This window comes from Protopterus annectens, chromosome 7.part0, assembly GCF_019279795.1.
Source record: "Protopterus annectens isolate FY-2018-M chromosome 7.part0, PAN1.0, whole genome shotgun sequence".
Classification (NCBI taxonomy): domain Eukaryota; kingdom Metazoa; phylum Chordata; order Ceratodontiformes; family Protopteridae; genus Protopterus; species Protopterus annectens.
This window is the reverse complement of record NC_056739.1, coordinates 210610652-210631713: the sequence shown is the minus strand read 5'-3', so window position 1 is coordinate 210631713 and position 21062 is coordinate 210610652. Positions and strand designations below refer to the sequence as shown.

Here is a 21062-nt window from a genome sequence, read left to right as displayed (position 1 = left end):
CGGTCGGTCAGATCCAGAGATTACTACTACCGAATACTACTTCGAAGACTTCTAAAGCTAAGTACCCCGTTGGGGACTCTTTCTTGCCTCAGCCAATGTCAGAGAAAGTGAATAACTGTTTATCTTGTGGGAAACAAATACCTCATAAAGATTTCCACTCCTACTGTATACATTGCTTAGGCCCAGACCACGACGTAGCAGCTTGTCTAGCCTGCGCTTCTTTTAACCGACGGACGCTTAGACGTCGGTCGGAGTTTGCTGAACAAATTTTCGGCTCTGGTTTTGCCTACATTATGCCGTCGGATCCTCCGACAACGCAAATTTCCAAAAAACGAAAAGAAAAGGACCGACACTCGCGGTCCGCGGTCTCGGCCGAAACCGCGATTAAGCAAACCGCGAGTGTCTCGGTTTCGGCCGAAACCGAGCAAGCGGTTCTTTCTCCAGCCGAAACCATGCCTTCTACCGAGGCCTCCTCTAACCTGGTAGAATCTGCTTCTGAAATCCAGCCTTCTGTTGCGGTTTCTCAGGAATTATCAGACACAATTCCCCTGGATATTTCAACCCCTGCACGTGGAGCTGCTAGGCCTCCTGCAGCCATGTCTATTAAGGCCTTTGCCAGGGCTAAAGCAGCCAAAGCTTCAAAATCTGTGCCTGCCAAACCCCTCACACAGGCCCAGCACTAGCTCTCATATGCTATCTTTGGCTGAGGATTTAATTTCTTTAATTCGTGGATCCCAGCCTCATCCAGACAGGTCCTCTCTCCCACCTCCAGAAAAGAGACCTAGAGCAGAGCCCCCTGAACCAGTATCCACTGATGGTTCCTCTGATTAATCAGAACATACAGACCTTCCTGAGGCTTCTTATTCTCCTTACGAAGACTCAGATGCTGAAGAGTCCATTCCTTCAGCCTCTCCACCTGAGGAATTTTCCTTTGGGGAAATCTTGCATGCTATGAGGGAACAATTTCAGTGGCAGGGCCAAGATTTCTCAGACTCCAGAAAAAGGCTTAGAACCTTTCTACATTTGCCACAACATAGGCCTTTAGCTATACCTCCAGTTCTTTCTGTTGTAGATGATGCATTTAATGATGCTTGCACTGCTCCTGATTCATTACCTCCGGCTCCTGCTAAGCCCGATAGGTTCTACAGGGTCCCGGACACTCATCGCCATTGATACAAGGCTCCTTTTGCAGATCCAGAGACCATCGACCAGGGCCCTAAAGCTGTAGCTGCTACTTCTACTAAAAACCCCCTCCCCTCTGAAAGGGAATCCAGGTCCTTAGAGAGATGGGGTAAAAAAGTTTACACTTCTGCTACCTTGTCAGCTAGGGCTTTGAACTGCCAATTTCATATGATTCAATATCAAGAGTTTATGCTTGACCAGTTAACTAAAAAGCTTTCCTCTGAAGAATCTTTAGATAAAAAATATGTTCAGGAAATGGTACATAACATACAGCAGGTTAGTAACCATTCTTTAAAATGTGGCTATGATGCACTGGAGGCTTCCTTTAGATCAGCCATGACTGGCACAGTTATCAGGAGACATGCATGGTTGAAAGAACAGGCATTACCAGACCATGTCAAATCAAAGCTTTTGGATGCACCCATGGACAAGGTCAATTTATTTGGTTCCCCTGCTCAGCAGGTGCTAAAAAAGATGGAAGAGAAGGCGAACTCTGTACAAACGGTAAAAGATTTCTTACAGGTTCAACCTCCAAGGTTTAGCAGGAACTGGCCCTCCAAGAATTGGTCCTTTCCGGACTCCTCTAAGGCTCAGAGAGGCAGGAATAGGTGTTCAAGAGGCAGAAACCAATCCAGGGGTGCCTACAGGGGACGCCAATGGCAAGGTAACAACCAGCGAGGCACGGACGCAGCCACCACCACTACAACAACTCAATCACAGTGACTTGACAGTGGCACCGCCTACCAGGGAACAACTAGAAGCACCCTTAGGCGGAAAACTAACCTTATTCTCAAAAAACTGGCATTGCATCACAAGGGAAAAATGGATTTTGCAAACTATAGACCAAGGTTACAGGTTCCATTTCCATACTCTACCAGGGAAGAGAGGAATGCCAAACCTACCACCTACTCAAAGGACAGAAGCTCTAAAACAAATATCTCAGCTATTAAGAATGAGAGCTGTGGAAAAGGTACCATCTATGGAGCAAGGAAAGGGATTTTACTCCAGACTCTTCCTGGTACCAAGAAAAGAAAACAAATGGAGACCCATCCTAGACCTGTCCGCTTTAAACACATTCCTTATTGTTCCAAAATTCAAAATGCTGACCCTACAGCAGCTTCTTCCCATGCTGGGCAAGGAGTCTTGGCTGGTAACTCTAGATCTCAAGGAGGCATACCTGCACGTCCCCATAAGACCAATTTGCAGAAGATACCTCCGATTTCTTGCAGGATCAGAGCATTATCAATTTTCAGCATTGCCCTTTGGCTTATCTACTGCGCCCAGAGTGTTCACGAAATGCCTGGCATCAGTGATTGCTTATTGCAGACTTCAGGGAATCCAAATTTATCCCTACCTGGACGACTGCCTGATACAAGCGGACAACAAAAGCAAGCTAGCAGAAGACTTACAAAGAGTCATTTACCTGCTGCAAGCCTTGGGATATACAGTCAATATAAAAAAGTCAAGGCTGATTCCATCCCAAAGAATAACCTTTCTGGGTGCAGAGCTGGACACATCAAAACAAATGGCATTCCTAACTGCAGAAAAGAAAGAGCAACTACCTCTCTACTTCTTGGCATTAACAAAGCAGAACCACCTAACTGCAAGAAAAGTACTGCAAGCTCTAGGCTTCATGGCATCCTGCATAATTCTGGTCCCTCATGCCAGACTGCATATGAGAAAGCTACAGTGGTACCTAAGGAATTTGTGGTCCCAACACAAGCACAGCCTAGAAACCAAAATCCCAATAATCCCATGCCTGAAACAAGAGTTCCTATGGTGGGCTCAGGCCTGTCAATCAAACACAGGATTGCCCTTCTGCAACAGCCAACCAAGCCAAACCATCACGACAGATGCCTCAGACCTCGGTTGGGGGCACACATGCTGGGCAAGTGTATAGAAGGCATATGGACTCAAGACCAGCTGCCTACACATAAATCTAAAGGAAATGCTGGCAGTAAAATTGGCAATCCAGTCATTCAGACCATTTCTCCAAGAAGGTCAGTTGATGATAAGGACAGACAACACCACAGTTATGTGGTACATCAACAAACAGGGAGGCACCCATTCATATCCTCTATGCCGGCTGGCACTGGACCTATGGGATGTGGCCCTGAGCTACAACATTCAGTTACAAGCAATTTTTGTACCGGAAAAGAAAACATTCTAGCAGACATATTAAGCAGAACAACCACAGATGCCCACGAATGGATGCTTCATCCGGACATCTTCAAAGCCATCACAAGGGAATGGGGATTACCACAAATAGACTTGTTTGCATCCCCATTCAATCACCAGCTAAAGAAATTCTGCACAAGGACGTACCACCCACTTGCTTGGAAGGTGGACTCCCTATCTTTCAGTTGGAAAAACCTGACAGCATACGCATTTCCACCACTTCCTTTGATGCACAAGGTGCTTCTGAAGATCAAAGAGGACCGTCCAAGGATCATTCTGATAGCTCCAGACTGGCCAAGACAACATTGGTACCCATTGCTGAGGAGCATGTCTCGGGAACAAATATGGACACTACCCCTGATCCCATTACTGTTAACACAGAATAACTACAACATCCTGCATCCAAACCTGAAAACTCTGCAGCTAACTGCCTGGAACATTACATAACTGCAATTAACCCAAATTTATCCCAAAGGGTTAAAGACACAATCCTGGAGGCTCGCAGACCTTCAACAAGAAAGAATTATGCAGCAAAATGGAAAAGATATCTCATTTCGAGTACTGCAAAGGGAGAAGATGTGACTCTGGTAAACATGGCCAACATCCTGGAGTACTTGGCAGAGCTCTTCCACACAGGCCTGTCCTATTCTTCCATCAAGATACATGCATCAGCTATTTCAGCACAATACAGCTTGGATCCTCCTGTCTTCTCTCATCCCCTGCTCAGACAGTTTCTGAGAGGAATTAAAAATGTAAAACCTCCCAGGAAACCACCATTGCCAGCATGGGACTTGAACTTTGTGCTAGAAAAATTGACACTTCCTCCTTTCGAGCCAGCAACAACAGCAGAATTACAATACTTATCCTGGAAGACTGCTTTCCTGCTGGCAATAACTTCAGCAAGAAGGGTCTCTGAACTACAGGCATTAATGGCAGTGCAACCCTTCCTGATCTTCCATCAGATAGAGTGTCCATGAGAACAAATCCTACATTTATGCCTAAGGTGGTATCCAGAGTGTCATTAAATCAGGCTATCCACCTACCTACATTCTTCCCAAACCCACAGAACAGGGGAGAAAGACTTTTGCATACCTTGGATGTACACAGACAGTTACGCTACTACCTGGACAGGACTAAGTCCAATAGAAAAACTGATCAGCTTCTGGTAGCATATGCCACAGGAAAGGAAGGAAAACCAATTTCAAAACAGACAATCTCCAAATGGATAGGAAATTGCATTAGATTTTGTTACCCCTACCATGGAAAGAAAACTCCAGAGAACATCAGGCCTCACTCCACAAGGGCTACAGCCACTACCACAGCTTTCTTACGAGGAGTGGCTACCAAGGACATTATAGAGGCTGCTACTTGGACCTCCGTGCATACATTTGCCAAGCATTACAATTTACCTTTATACTCTAGATCCCGAGCAGGTTTTGCCACTGCTGTTTTGCAAGGGATCCTAGCTACACCATAATCTCTACTCTTTCCTCCTCCCCTTGTTTAGCTATGGTATTCTACCCATTTGTAAGGACTGCAGATGCATCCTTGAAGGACATAGTACAGTTTTGTACCTACCATAAATGTAGATGTCCGATAGGAATGCATCTGCAGTCAGGATTACCCACCCACCTTCCCCTCTGAGGTACTCCTAGGGTATTTGCCAGCCTTCAGCTAGCTTGGGGGGATCTATTATGGTGTATTTGTTTGTATATATGTACATACATGCTTATTTTTGTGTTTGCTCTCTACTATTTGGAATCATTGGCATTTATCCAAATTTAGCCTTCCAAGAGGGCACCTGGCATCTGGGGCAAGAAACACTGAGGAAAATGGCGTCGGCTGATGCCTTTATACCCGAAAAACTGCAGCTATGACGTCGGGTGAAGTGCGACACCAGCCGAGGCCAGACCCAGACTTTGGAATCCGGCCGACCGAAGGGCTGCCTGACGACAGGACAACCCATTTGTAAGGACTGCAGATGCATTCCTATCGGACATCTACATTTATGGTAGGTACAAAACTGTACTTTTCTTTTCATCCTAGATCTTTGGGGCTTGCTGTATCCAAACAAACTGTTTTTTCTTGGATTTCTATGTCTATTTCCTTTTGTTACACTTTTCATGGCAAGAGCCTTCCTTTTTCAATTAAGAATCATTCTGCTAGAGATGTGGCTTCTTCTGGTACTTTTTTCAAAGGCTTGGATACTGATTCTATTCTTGAAGCAGCTACCAGGACTTGTGTGCATACCTTTACCAATCACTACAAGTTGGATGGTATCTCTAGAGCTTGGGCTGGTTTTGCTAGTTCAGTTCTTCATGTTTTTTTTAGGGGACTCTAGTGTCTGTTCCTCCTCCCAAGTTTCCACTTGAGCTTTGGCACTCTCCCATATTGTTAAGAATACTGCAGCAGTGAATGTAAGGACTTAGTACAGTTGTGTAAAATCTTACCATAACAGTAGATGTCCTTGCCTTCACTGCTGCAATATGCGATCCCTTCCTCCATCCAGTTAGTTCTTTACATTCCTGGACGTACATGTTACCTCTTGGGTTGTTTGGACTAGTGCTCTTCCTGGGGCAATCAGTTCTGTTTTTAAGTGTGAACGTCAGCTTTATGCCCTCTATTATGCAAGGAGCATATGGTGATGTTCAGCATACCTTTTAAATTCAGAAGTCTTTGGAAGACTGGTCGGACGTCTGGCTTCCGTGGCAGGGAATCGCATATTGGTAAGAATACTGCAGCAGTAAAGGCAAGGGTAACTACTGTTATGGTAAGATTTTACACAACTGTACCTTCTTTCAGCTAAGCCTTCCAGAATGTTTTTTGATTGGACTAAATAGCAAAAACAATTGTTTTTATGTCTGTATCTTTTCAAAAGGAATTTTTCTTGCTGAGTGTGTGGATTGTCATTTTAATTAAGTTTCTAGAACACAAACTTCCTGCCAGCCATTGCTGACATCTTTTGTTTCATAAAATTATTTAGTTTTGTGCTGTGAGGCCCTGAGTAAAGTTAAATTTGCGTATGTTAGAGAAAGGAACTTGTAAGACACCCAATGGAATAATAACAGAAAGTTTAAACTGTAGGAAAAAAAATGAATGAATAAAGCCTTCTTTTTTGTATCTCTCTTTAGGAAGTCTTCTTTACTCCAGTCTAGCAAAGGACAGGGACTAATTTACTATGAACCAGATGCTGCAGATGACATAGACGATGAGGATCCTGATGATGACTTGGATTTTTAAGGAACAGCAGGATATGCAGAAGGAAATCTGTATGGTCAATCTTTATCGAACTCTTAGTCAAGCACATGCCTATATTTATTTCCCTGGTAGACATTTGTGTTTTTTATGGACAAGAATCCCTGGGAATCCAGGGAAGAATGAACTAAATCGATACCCGCACATGCATTTTGTTCCCTAAATGTACTGGTTTATGGTAAAGTGAGATTGTAAAGGACACAGGAGCAATTTATGTCCTGTGCGCAAGGCACTAACCATTGCACTAGGAGTGGTTCTGTTTTACAGATGAAAACTACTTTTGTCTTTTTGCCAAATGAGAAACTGATGGGAAATCATTCAGATCAGACTGAAAACAAAAGTGAAACTCCTGCGTTAAATCTTAATACAAAAAGAGTATTTTGAATTTGAACTGTTACCTCTAGAAATAAGGATAAGTAACTCATTATGGATTTTCAAGAAATCATTGGATACTTGAATAGATAATGTCATCTATTCAATTACTCTAGAATCTGTGTTGTAAATGGCCTAATCATCCATGGTATCCATCACCTATGCAGATTGTTATTGCTTTCAGTGTAGTCCACATGAATGGAAAGCTTAGAAATTCTTTTGAAGCAGGGAGTGGTTGTGTCAATTTATCCAAAAAGGGTCATTCAGAAAGTGAAGAAATGGTCAAGGCATCTTGCTAGAATTTGGAGTAGGCTTTTGTTGTGTGTGTTTACATTATGTTTGGAAAGTTTTTGGGGCTGGAGGGGTGTGTCTAGATGTGGGTGCTAATTACTATAAGTGGCACTTATGTAAAACCAGATTTTGAATAAACTCTTAAAAGTAAAGGTAAAAGAAAAAAATAGTGGAGTCTACTGGAGTTATCCCAGATTTTTTTAAAGAACTGTTTTGAACTGGTATTCATTCTAACAAATCATTAAAAAATTGAGTAATACCTGAAGGGAATGTAAGACAGCAGACTATTTTTACTTTGCATTGAAGTGGAAGCAGAATAGAGTAAACACTGGACTCTTTGATCTTAACTTTTTAATCACTGATGGAATCCCTTTTGAAGATGCAAATTATTGAGTTTTTTTTTTTTTTTTACAGCCAGTTGGGCATGGGATCTGAGGAAGCATGAATTCATAGAGGAAAGACCACATCAGGCAAGTGTTTGAGATTATATCCAAACAAATGCAAAGTATTGCATTTGGGCCACAGTTGCCCTGGTATGAAGAATCAAATGGGGGAGTGGAGCTGATTTCAGCAAAATGGGAAATGAATCAGAAGAGTGTAGGGCATAGTAATAGGGCAGTGGCAACAACAGACAGAAATATAGCAGTGAAACAGACTCCATAAGCAAAGAATAATTCCTGTCTAGAAAGGCAGGGTTGGCCATGCCTCAACTCCACTGTGCAACTCTGAAGGTTATGCAAGGAACTTGACATCATGTAGTAGAAAGGACTACAGACAAAAGTCATCAGAAAAATGCACTGAATGGGGGGGGGGGGACAAGGGATGACCAGAGACTACAGCTACAGTTGTTCTCAGTAGGCAACAGAATGGAAACATGGAATGAACTACCAGTGTAGTGGAGAGGGAATCAACAGAGGCATTCAAAGGGCATCAGACAGTTGGAGAAAAAGTGGGGGGGGGGGGCATAGAATAGTTCTCCGGTATTGTCTCAGCTGGTACCAGCCTCCCCTTTGATGCTGGAAGATAAGAAGACTGTGGGTTGTCTTCACATTCCAAATGCTTGGATTCATTTTTCCAATACCGATACTGCAGTGTAGCATAACAAGGTGCCCAGTTCTTGAATGTACTTTCCTTTGGAATAGGGTCCCATTCACCTGAGTTGGTGGTAACACAGGTGGATATAAAAGATCCCATAACACTTACCAGAATGAATATGTATATTTTATTATCACAAAAATAAACCGCAATGCACAACAAAATTTTAATAACGTAACACAACTAACATGCATTGTTTTAAAGAAAGCATCAAAGCACATCAGTACTTACCCAAACCTATTACAAAGTTTTTCAGCCATTTTCAGTAACATACACCTACCTGAATATTTAATTCACTTATTCTATTCCATCACTTGATTCATTATTACATTCTTTATTGCACAGAGCTTTCCCACACACCCCTCTCCAAACCATACATATAGCTTGTACTATTATTTTATCTAATTTTTCCACTCCATGGCATGTGCTGAAGGTATAGAGGGATAAAGCCCTGACTACTGCCCATCTGGCCTAAGTCTGATTAGTGGCTCAGAATCTTGACAACATAGGCAAAGAGAAGTGGTGTTCCCATCCTAGGGGTAGAAACTTTGGTTCTCACCTGGCTTGCACTGCAGCTTCACTGATGGCTCTTGTGAAGAGGAGATGCTCATCAGGCAGTGGACAGGTGAGTCAGGAAATCATGAGCTTGGCTGCCCAAGCCAGTAATGGTAGCCACTGGTCAGCATCTGTGGAGAACATGCATGCTCAGATTGAGGAAGTGTAGGTGGCCCTTGCTATGATAGGAGAGCTAATATCACTACCAGGGGAGAGGCTTAGTTTCATACTTGAAAAATATTCCCATTGTCAGGTTGCTAAGAAGAGCAGAGTTCAATCTCATGGAGCATAAACAATACAGTAAAAAAATTCCACTTTCCTAACCTCAAGCCTTCATGAAGAATACAAAAGAGAATTTGTTTTCTTCTACTTTTTTCAAAAAAAAATGTGACTGCTATTTTTATAAGTTCATAGGCAGTTACTAGGCTTTTGATCTTTGGTAATTTAAGACTAGGCTTCTTAAGTTCCTAAAGGTAGTTTTTAGTCCTTGTGCTCTGCATATGTACAATCCCTGAGACTGGCCAAACAAGGATATGTTGGGACATTTAGATGTTTCCCTTATCCATGACAGACTGGGCTGCTAAACCAGGGATGAATTTGTGGTTACCTATCTATTCATCCAAATTGCATGTAAACTGAGTAGAAGTACTGTATTCTGCTTTAAGTGGACTGTTTCATAGAGGCAGTATTCTCTGTGAGACATGCCTGTCTCTCCAGCATATTTCTATTTATATTGCCAAAGAAATTGAGATCCTTTGAGTGTTGTAAACTACGGTGAAAATAGAAGCTAGTATTTCTCAAAAACCCAAATTTCTTTTGCACTTGAAAAACAAATGAATGATCATATCTTTTCTGTCACATTTTGGATGTGAAAACATTTTCCCTATTTTAGCCTTGTACTTTCACTTTAAACAGGAGTGTGTGAGCGCACATATGTGTGTGTTCCCACATATAAAATTAATTATTATTCCTGATCCGTAGCTAATTCCTTCTCTGCAATATAAAATGTCTTCTTAATACTTATCTTCCAACTTGACACAGCTTTCATCTAAATATGAATTTCCTATTGTATCTTCAGACCATTTTTTTTTATTTTAAACTCATTTATTAATTTATTATTTAAGACAGGCTTGCATATATTAGCAGGAGAAAAAAAAACATATTAACATTTGTCACATTTGGGTATTATACATTACTTATATGTTTTTTTTTCTTTTGAACAGTTATTCACTCCATCACATAAATTGCTGATTTCCTACCTTGCCTTAAACTTCCCTGCCTGCTTCTGAACATTAGTCTGCATGCACTGTTCTCACAAATTTCAGTTATTTCTACGTAATTTGCTCCTTCATTTTTCTAAAGATCCCTTCTGTAGTTTTTTTAATCTTTGAATATACTTTTATTTTTTGTCCCCTTGGACCTCATTTTTACCGACCAGGCCCCCCAGGGCCACACATCCATACCTGGTCAACTAGCCATCCTTAAGGATGTCCTGAGGACACTCCATCTGTGGTTCCATCTGGTGGGCGGTGGTTTATTTCATATCCCAAATACACTTTCCCTTTCCCCACCCCCACATTCATTATGTCCACTGGCAACTCCCTTCTTTGGACCTCACCTCACCTTAGGGAGTGTTACCAATGAGCATCCTTCCTCCCAAGGATGGGCATATCCATTCCTCCCTGCCACTCCATCAGTCACCTAACCGGTAATCGAACGTGGGTCTGTTGGGTCATAGTCATAGCTTTATCCCCCTCTACACCACAGGAGTGGCCGCTATTTTACAGATTCTTGAAATTAAATTTATTTTTTCTGTATTTTTCCACAACCCAAACAATCTACTGTACTCAAATTGTAGAGATCTCTTTAGCTATTTTTGCATTCTTTCCCTGCATTCCTCATAAACTGAAGAAATATTACATTATATTATGTTAATACATTCACTGACTGTATCAGTGTATTCCCATTTCTCTCAAATACAATAATGCTATAAGCACTATAGGTTGCACTGCACTCAACCCTCCTGTTTCTGATGTGTGCAGAACACTCCCTTTTGTAAAATTTAACCTCAGACTTCATTAACTCCATCATTTCTATTTAGAGGTTTTCTGAAAATGGATAAACCTATGCCAGATAGATTACTTTCCTCATTAAAATTGATTTAAACACACTGTCCTTTCTCAATGTGTAACATTTTGATATTGTAACAGTCTGTCTGTCTTATTTGTTCCATTAAATCTTTCCAGTTATTCAGAATAACCTGTCTACTCAGAAAATAAACCGAGCATTTGTTTCCCTACCACTGAAAGAAATTCCCTCTTCTTACAGAGCAATCAAAGCATTTGCATTTATTTCTATTCAACTCTAACCATGCCATTTTTGATAAATAATGCATCTGCCATAAATTTCACCAATGTTTCTTCTCTTATTATGTAACTAAAAAAATGGGCATTTTTACATCTTTTATGTATTTATTTCCCATTCCCAACCTTTCATCTGATTTTTAAACTCAACCAGTGTTGCATTCATCACTTAATCAAGCACCGCCAGGCAAAATGTATGTACTTGCTTAACTCTATTCCACATTTTTGTTCCCCATGCATCTCTTAACACAAAGAGCCACAAACATTTTTCCATATGTTTATTTTAGACCATTTTCAAAATGAACAAATCTACACTGAAACAAAATTTTACTTATTGTCTCATGGGAAGCATCTGAAGCCTTAAACACATCCTTTAACAGTTTTCCTGTAGTTAAAAGCATAATCTCGTGTACAGCTTCTTTCAACATTACCAATATTTCCAGGATATTTTTGTTATTATCTGTATTAGACAATACTAATGGTATCCATTTGGTGATATGGTCATTCCCCTTCCATATGAACTTCAGCACACTTGGATACCTATCTTCCATACGATCTGAAAGAGAAATCCGAAAGCGCTTATTTGCAATAAGGGGACTTGTTTTTATCGTGTTGTTGGACATTAAATACTTCTTGGTTTATTTTACGTTGGTCCATGGTGGTGACACTTACATTTTTGCTTTTCCTTGTCTGATTCTTATCAGTGCGCCTTCACAGCAGTTACATGTACTTTGACTTTGGATTATCTTCCATATTTTGTCTTGATTTCTACATTCCTGTAATGCTCTAAGACAAATACACCTAACTTCCTTAATCCATTAACTTATAAAATTAATTTTATGGACCATCTGCTTCTGGAACCCTGGTAACTTTCATTCTTTAACACCATTAATTAAATATCTGATTCAGTTTAATTGCTTGTGCACTAAACCTCTGCAGTTTGTCTTGACCTTTCCTCCTTTTGTGTAATAAAAGAAGGTACTCCTCTACCTTTTTCATTCAGTTGCAAAGTACATTCTCCCTTTTCATCTGTTTTTCCATGCACACAATATTATTTTTGCACCCTATTTTATACTAAGGGTAAGCTTCTTCATTTCCTCCTTTTACTGTAAATCCTTTGAAGAAAGACATGGGACTGGCTACCTATTATAAATCTCCCTGTACATCTTATAATGGTCAACTTTCCTTCCCCTAATTACTTTATGCAGCTGTTTCGCTTCTCCTCTCTATTTCACGTCAGTCTTTTGCAGTCCATATCTTCTGAAACTCACATTCCCAATTTATTTTATTATTTTATGTACCTCACTGTGATACCCACTAATTTTATAAATCCCTTAATTGCAGACAGTCCTCCCCCAATCTTATAAAATATCTACTTCCTACTTTCCATCAATAAAATCAGCATCAAATCTTTCCTCTTCCTTTCCCATTTTTTGGGATTTCACTCCTTACCCTATATACATATATAATTATCACTAATCTGAAAAACCTGTAATCTGAAGTAGTTTACTCCATTTGGTCTTCAACTTGTGGGAATATGGATCCGAGCCGGCAAATATTACTAGCATCCGCTCCGAGCTCCAGACTCCTCCCCTTACCCACAATACACCTCCACTGCCTTCCATCCCCAGATCTCGTTTACCACAATTTGGTTATACATCGTGTCTTCAGAGCTCCAGCTAGCAGTGGGTTATTTCACTACTGTAAGTTTAAAACTTTCATTCTTTTTTGTCAATCTAGGTTAGTTTAGGTACCCCTTCTCCCCTCCCATTACTTTGACGTCAGGTGTTAGTCTGATTAGGTAGAGAGTTAGAGTAGTTTGTTCTGTGGTGCCCCCCCCCCCCCATGGTTGTCTGTAGACTAGCGTGGTGAGTGGGTGTGTGTGTTTTGGAGTTAAGAAAGTTTTTTGCTTGTATTTTTAAGGCCTTCTTTCTTTCTCTCAGGATGGCTGAAAAGCTTATCTTTAAGCACTGCACAGTGTGGGGCCATAAGCTCTCCCCAGTGGATGGCCACACTCTGTGTGTGTTGTGCTTAGGTGTGGCCCACCTTAGTGTGGATTGCTACATTTGTGCGGGGTTCAACCCCTGAGCTTTAAAAGATAGGAAGGCCAAGTTAGCCCTCAAAGGTCTTCTTCCTTCTACTGATCCTTCTTCTTCGTCTTCGGCTGCAGTCACAGTGGCTGCTGTGACTGCCTCTCCCTCTTCTCTTCCTCTGGCCTCTCCTCCCTTCCAGGCTGGGACTCAAACTCCTGTATGTAAGCCTGTGGTAGTGCAGCAGAGTAGAGGTAGAGAAAGGGAGAGAGTCAAAGAAGAAGGAAAAGAGGAAGAGGTCCCCAGTCCTCACTTCTTTGAGCAAGTCAGCACGGATCCATGACTCCCCTCAGCTCCGGTCTCTGAGGTTCTCCCCGGAGCTGGAGGAGACACGTCCAGTTTCCCGGGCCTCAGTTCCCCGATCTGCGAGGTCTTAGTCTGTGGCCTCGTCACGGTCAACCTGCCCTTATCGGATATAGATCTGGATAAGATGATGAGGCACTTTATCCGTACACGGATTCAGATGGGGGTCTTGCCAGCCCCCCTCCCTCTGGAGGGGGAGCTTGCTTCCTTTCTTTCAACCCATTTCTCCTTCCCCGATCCAACCTTCGGCTTCGGAGTACTCTGATCCGAGATTGGCCTTGGTCAGGGGGTCGGCGCCGACCGTACTTGTTTCCTCAATGCCGACAGCTGCCTGGAGCATCTCGGATCCGAGCTGCTCTCAGAGCCAGAGCTTAGGTGTTTGATCCGAGGGAATGGAACCTTTTCCATCGACTCCAACCTTGTCGGGCCAGGTCCCCTCCCTCGGAGCTCCATCCACTTCAGGACCGTCTCTGATTCTCACGTCGGACCCGGGGAGACCGGCCTCCTTATTAGCTTTCCAGGAGGTCCACATTCCTTCGGAGTTCGATGTGGTAGAAAGGATACTCTGTCAGATCGAGACCCCGGACCCGCCCCTTCAGACTCCTCCCAGACCCTCTCTGCTCTGTCTACGGTCCCCATTGTCTTATCAGAGGGACAGCCCTTGTTCGAAGAGCCCCAGACGGTTCCCCTGAGGAACTGATATCTTGCGAGCACTCCCCTGAGAGCCCCACTGGAGATGTGCCTCGCAAGCATACGTGTAAGAGGAGGCACTTGGACTCCCCCAAGTCCCTCACCGAAGACACAGATTTAGATGATGAAGAGGGTTCCCCCAGATCACCTCCCGAGGATGTCTCCTTTGGAGACATCATGGAGATCCTGTACTAGCGGGGAGGTTGGTCTGTCCCCAAGCCCTCTTCTGATGAGTCTGTGTTCCTGGAGGCTTTTGGCATGGGCCCGTGTACTTACTGGGTGTCCCCTCCCGCAGATCCTTTATTGGATTTGATCACCTCGCAGGCGTGGAAGGAACCAGACACCGTGGAACCTATCCCCAAGCGACCCGATAAAATTTTAATCCCCCCCATTGACAGGCCATCCTGGAATAAGGGCTCCACTGTGGATGCCATGGTGGTAGCAGCAGCCACTAAGAAGGAACTTGCTCAGGAGAGTTCCTCGATCCACCCATCTGACCGGGAGTCAATGATGATGGACTGCCTAGGGAAGCAGATGTATGCTTCGGCTACCTTTTAGATCAGTGCTGTGAATTACTTGGCCCATGTCACTAGACTCCAATGCAACCTAGTAAAGGAGCTGGAGGAGTCTCCACCCAAGTCCATGTCGCAGGAGGACAAGGCTTCTTTCTCCATGAAAATGGTTACTCTAAAAGCAGTATTAAATACGTCCATGCGACTCCTCTCCCATGCCATGGAAGGAGCGGCTAGGGCAGCTGGGTCTGGCGTGTCCATGAGGCATAATGCCTGACTCAGGTTGCGTCAATTTTCCGAACCATTTAAGGCGTCTTTTGCAAATGCTCCTTATAACGACTCTACACTTTTTGGTAAGACCATCAAGGAGACACTAGTCCAGAGTGAGAAGGACAGCAAAACACTGTCTGCCATCAGAATCCGCTTCTCTAACCCTCAAAGGTCTTTTTCCCGGAACCAGAGAGGGCAAAAGAAGATGTGGTTCCGGAAGTCTCAGTATTCCTGGGACACTCGGGGCTGTTCTTCCCCTAGAGGCAGAGGGGTACAGAATGGATGCCGGCCCAGAGAAAGAGGGAGTCCACAGAACTTTGTGTCTTAAGAACCATTCTCGGACAGACATGGGCAGCAACCCTGAGGGGTTGCCCGGCTGCTCTACTCTGGAGGCAGTCGGGGGACGATTGTCCTTGCACCCAGCGGGATGGGAGTCCATAACAATGGACCACTGGGTGCTTCAAATCATATCCAGAGGATATTCTATCCCCTTCTGGGTTACCCCATATCTCCCAGACACCTCCCGGATGTTCCACCCACACAAAGGGAGGCAGCAGCACAGGAAATTTCCAAGCTGCTAGTAAAACAAGCCATCAAAACCATCCCCCCAGATCAGTCCAGACTGGGCTTCTACTCCAGGTTCTTTTTGGTGCCAAAGAAAACAGGGGACTTAAGGCCCATTCTGGACCTCTCTCCCCTGAACCTGTCTGTTGCCAAAGAGAAGTTCCAGATGGTCACACTACAGTGCATCATGCCGTACCTGCAAGAGAGTGACTGGATGTGCTCGTTAGATCTCCAGGATGCTTACTATCACATAAAAATGCACAGAAGCTCCAGGAGGTTCCTCCGCTTCCAGCTAGGAGCCAATCATTATCAATTTTGCACCCTACCCTTTGGTCTCACTACAGCCCCCAGGGTGTTTATCAAAGTGATGGCAGTTGTAGCAGCTCACCTGAGGCTTCAGGGGATTCAGGTCTATCCGTACCTGGACGATTAGCTCCTTACTGCTCCCACCAGGTGTCTACTTTCCCAAACCAGGGATTACTTTTTGACATTTGCCCTGAGTTTGGGCATCACAATCAACACATCCAAATCTCTCCTAGATCCTGTACAGGTGATAGACTATATTGGGGCCAGGATAGATACTCTTCAGTGCAAAATATTCCTGACCTCTGAGAGAGTTCAAAACCTCAGGATGCATGTCTCCCTGATCTATCGTTCCCACCTCCCAAAGGCAGAATCAGTGTTGAGGGCCCTAGGCTCGATGGCGGTGACCATAACTCTTCTTCCGTGTGCTCAGCTACACATGCGGATTCTTCAGTGGACTCTAGCGGTTCAGTGGTCCCTGTTGGAACTGCCATTGACTTATCCTGTCCACCTAAGTAGAGTGTGTCTGTCGTCCCTCATATGGTGGATGAGCTCTCCGGACATTTTGGAGGGACGACCCTTTGTTCCTGCCCCGGCCCAAACCACAGTGGCCACGGATGCCTCCCAACTCGGGTGGGAGGCATTGTTCGGGCAGGACAATCCAAGGCCTGTGGTCCCCCATAGAGACCAGCTTGCATATCAGTGTCCTAGAGATGAGGGCGGTCCTTCTAGCATTGCAGGTCCTACATGCCTTTCTTCCTCTGGGGACAATTGCCATTCAGTCAGACAACATGTCAGTAATCTGGTATATCAACAGACAGGGAGGGACCAGATCTTACCCCCTTTGTCGCGAGGCCATGAGAGTGTGGGAATGGGCGATCTCCACCTGTCGCTTTCTCATCGCAACGCACATTCTGGGATGGTCCAACATCCTAGCGGACAGGCTAAGTCAGAACATTCTGATGCCTTACGACTGGTCTCTGATTCTGTCATGGTCTCTCATTCTGTCAGTAGCGGAACAGATCTTCAGCGAGTGGGGTCAACCTTGCTGCGATCTCGTCGCATCTCCTTCCAACGCGAAGTGCACCAAGTTTTTCGCTCTAAACCCTCTGCCAGGGGAGTCGCCCAGAGACACTCTAGTTCATGCTTGGCCTCCCAGTTTTCTGTATGCTTACCCATCAGTACCTCTCATTCCGAGGTTTCTGCAGAAAGCTGGTTGACTGGGGAGCAAGGTGATCCTCCTTGCCCCATTCTGGCCTCGCCAGGTATAGTTTCCATTCCTTTGGTCTCGCCTTCTGGCTCCACCTTGGATCCTAGATCCCATTCAGGAATTGATCTCACACCCCTCGGAGGTGCCTCATCCGAGTCTAGACAGCCTGAAGCTCACTGCTTAGCTGCTTCAGTTCCTGTAATTGCTAGGACTCCCAGACTATCTTAGATCTATTTTGGTATCTGCTCATAAGTCTTCGACCAGAAAGGTTTATCACAGCAAGTGGAAACATTTTTCTTTCTGGGCCTCTCAGAGGAGTTTAGATGCTTTTACAGCTCCTATTTCCACTATTCTTGATTTTCTAGCTGATATTTTCCAGCATGGAGCTAGTTCTCCTGCTGTCAAAGTTCAGTTGGCTGCCACTTCCCATTTTCATGTAGGCGAGAATTCTGCGTCTTTAGCATCTTCCAGACTGTGTAAAGCTTTTATCAAAGGCACTTTTTTGCTACGCCCTCCGGTCAAAGATCGTATTCCCCAGTGGGACCTTACTATGGTTCTCCAAGCTCTGGTCGCTCGCCTTTCGAGCCTGCCGCAACTACAGATCTTAAATTTTTGCTGTGGAAAACAGCCTTTCTGGTAGCTATCACCTCTGCTAGAAGGGTTTCAGAATTACAGGCCTTGTCCATCAAACTTCCGTACATGATTTTTCATATAGACAGAGTTTCCCTTCGGACGAATCCATCTTTTCTTCCTAAGGTGGCTTCACCAGTTAATATCAATCAGACTATAAATTTGCCACTGTTCTTTCCCAATTTTACGAACAAAATGGAATACAAGCTGCACATGTTGGATTTCATAGACAGTTACGATTCTATTTACACAGGACAAAAACATTTCCGTAAATCTGATAGTTTGTTTCCTTTTGTAAACCCTTTTTGGGGAAACACATCTCCAAGGTCACTATAGCTAGATGGATTTTGTCATGCATCCTGCAGGCCTATAAGGACAGAAGCATGTCTCCTCCAGGTCAGGTTAAAGCTCATTCCACCAGGTCCATGGCTATGTCTGTGGCTTTCTGGTCTAGAGTGTCTTTGGATGACATTTCCTCTGCAGCTACTTGGTCCTCATCTCATACATTTATTTCTCATTATAAATTGGATTTGATTTCAAGGAGAGCATCCTTTGGTTCCGCTGTGCTCTGGAATATCCTTTCATGAGGGCCTCCCAAGAGTTTTAGTAGCTGGGGACTCTGTCCCACAGGTTGAAGACCAAATGAAGTAAACTATTTCAGATAAAGAAGTTATGTACTCACCGTAACATTCCATCTGAGTAGTTGTACTTCATTTGTCTTCAGCCGTCCCTCCCTCCTTTCCCTGGACCGTGGCACATGATCAGCCTACGGGCTGCTGTATAGGTCACAAGTATATTATCAGGTCGGGTTCTAAGTAAATGTTCAGCAAACTCGATCTGGGGATGGAAGGTAGTGGAGGTGTATTATGGGTAAGGGGAGGAGTCTGGAGCTTGGAGCTGATGCTAGTATTATTTGCCGGCTCGGCTCCGTATTTCTACAGGTTGAAGACAAATGAAGTACAACTACTCAGATGGAACGTTATGGTGAGTACATAACTTCTTTTTCTTGTACAACCATTTCTTATCCTTTGCATCTTTATTATTTAGAAATATTTTGTTTTGTCCTAATATTCCCTTCTCTATAAGTATGATTTTTCTGTTACAAGACAGTTAAATCTTTTTTCATAAGTGCTTTACTATTTCTTTTTATTTTAGCTTTTTCTTCTAAATTATTGGCAAAATTTACTCAACAAATAACTTTCACTAGCAAATGTGCTACTCAATGCTAGAAGTCTAAACCTCAAAATACACTCTCTCAAGGCACTCCTAAAAATGGAGAACATCGATATCTGTGCAGTAACTGAGACCTGGTTCAAGGCTCCAGAGAGCCCCCCTGCAATACCAGGGTACAACTCATACCACACTTTTCGGCCACCAAACCAGGACTGAAACACTAAAGGGGGAGGAGTGTCCATATTCACCAAGGATATTCACACCACCAGGCTACTTGCCCAACACAATGCATCTGAAATTCTCCATGTGCAACTAACACTAGGTAAGACTGCAATCCAAATTGTAGCTTGCTACAGATCCCCCACCATGCCCCAAGATTCTCACTATACCTTTCTAAACATACTGGAAAATATTAAGATACAACTAAACACCCTAATACTGGGTGATTTTAAACTATCCTGCCATTAACTGGGAAAACTACTCATGTATTAACACCTTTGCCCCACGGTTCTTGGAATTCATAAATTCCAATGCCATGGATCAACTAATCCATAGTCCCACCAGGGGCTCCAATATCCTAGACCTGGTCATTACCAACTTGGGAATTCGATGCTCCACAACTATGGTTACCCCTTCGTTGATCAGGTCTGACCATAAGCTAATCACCCTTGACAGCCACATCCCTCCCCCACCCCCCCAGTAAGGAAACTTCCGTAAAAAAACTTTCCAAAGCCAATTTCATGCTATTCAAGTCAGAAGTGACAAACTTCCTGACACCAATGCAGACGGGAGCTGAAAGTTCAACTACTGAATCCTACACTAAGGCACTGTACGAGCACATCTACTCATGCATGAATAGTGCCATCCCAAATAGAACCAAGACGCTCTCCTCCAAAAAAAGGAAGCCAATCTGGTGGTCCCCTGCCATAAACAAACTTTACAACAAAAGAAAGAAACTGTTGCAGAAAAGAGGAAAATCCCAGGATGCAAAAAAACTCCCTTACCAGCCTCAGTAAGAAGCTGAGATCCCTTATAAAAATTCTCCAAAGCTAGTTACGAAAATAAAATTGCCAAAGATTCCAAAGACCACCACAAAGCATTCTGTAGCTATGTCAAGAATCTAAATGGCAATGCTCAGATCTTCTCTGAGCTACAACAGAATGGCATTAAATATACTGATCCCAAGGATATTGCCAATATTCTGGCAGATCGATCCATTGCCAACTTCACCCCCTAAAGGGCCCATCTCAATACCGAAAGATTGCCAAATTCCGGTAATAACAGCCACACAGGTAAAAACTGCACTCTCCAAAGCTAAGAATACAGCATCCATGGGGACCAGCTGACATCCCGGGCTGTTTATTACATGAACTACAAAATGAACTGGCACCTCACCTAAGTGTCATGTTTAATCATAGCCTCACCTCAGGCTTCATGCCCACTGTGTGGCACACAGCTACAGTTATCCCACTCCACAAGGCGGGAATCCACCTTGGATCCAGGGAACTACCACCCCATCAGTCTGATTAGCCTGAACTGCAAGGCCATGGAACGTATTATCATGGAACTTATAAACAAAGACATTGGCAACCTTCAAACACTGGACGCCACCCAGTTTGGGTTCACGAAGGGCCAATCTTGTCTCCTGAACCTGATTGACTTCTTCGAATCAGTCTCCAGAGCTGTGGACAAGGGTATGGAGGTCTGCACAGCCTATCTGGACCTCGCCAAGGCCTTCGACACTATCACCCACTCTGGAATCATAGACAAACTTACTAAGCTGGACATTAATCCCTACATCACTCAATGGGTTGCCAACTGACTTACTGATAGAACCCACACTGTGAAAGTAGCCGACTCCAAATCCAGCTCCAGATAGGTGATAAGTGGAGTACCTCAGGGTTCAGTCCTGGGACCACTCTTGTTTGGCATCTACTTCTCTGAAGTACAGGCCAACACTAAGGGACTCTGGCTAACAAAGTTCGCAGATGACTGCAAACTGGGAGCCATTATTGAATTCCCAAAT

General features: G+C 43.7%; 1 protein-coding gene across 1 annotated transcript in view; it reads left to right on the top strand.

Moving 5' to 3' along the window:
* Positions 1 to 7555, top strand: part of ELP5 (elongator acetyltransferase complex subunit 5) — a 912344-nt gene extending 904789 nt beyond the window's left edge. The window contains exon 8 of the mRNA XM_044076712.1: positions 6492 to 7555. Coding sequence (XP_043932647.1) covers positions 6492 to 6600 — 109 coding nt within the window. The 3' untranslated portion in view covers positions 6601 to 7555. The remainder of the gene's footprint in view (positions 1 to 6491) is intronic.
* The last annotated feature ends 13507 nt before the right edge of the window (positions 7556 to 21062 follow it).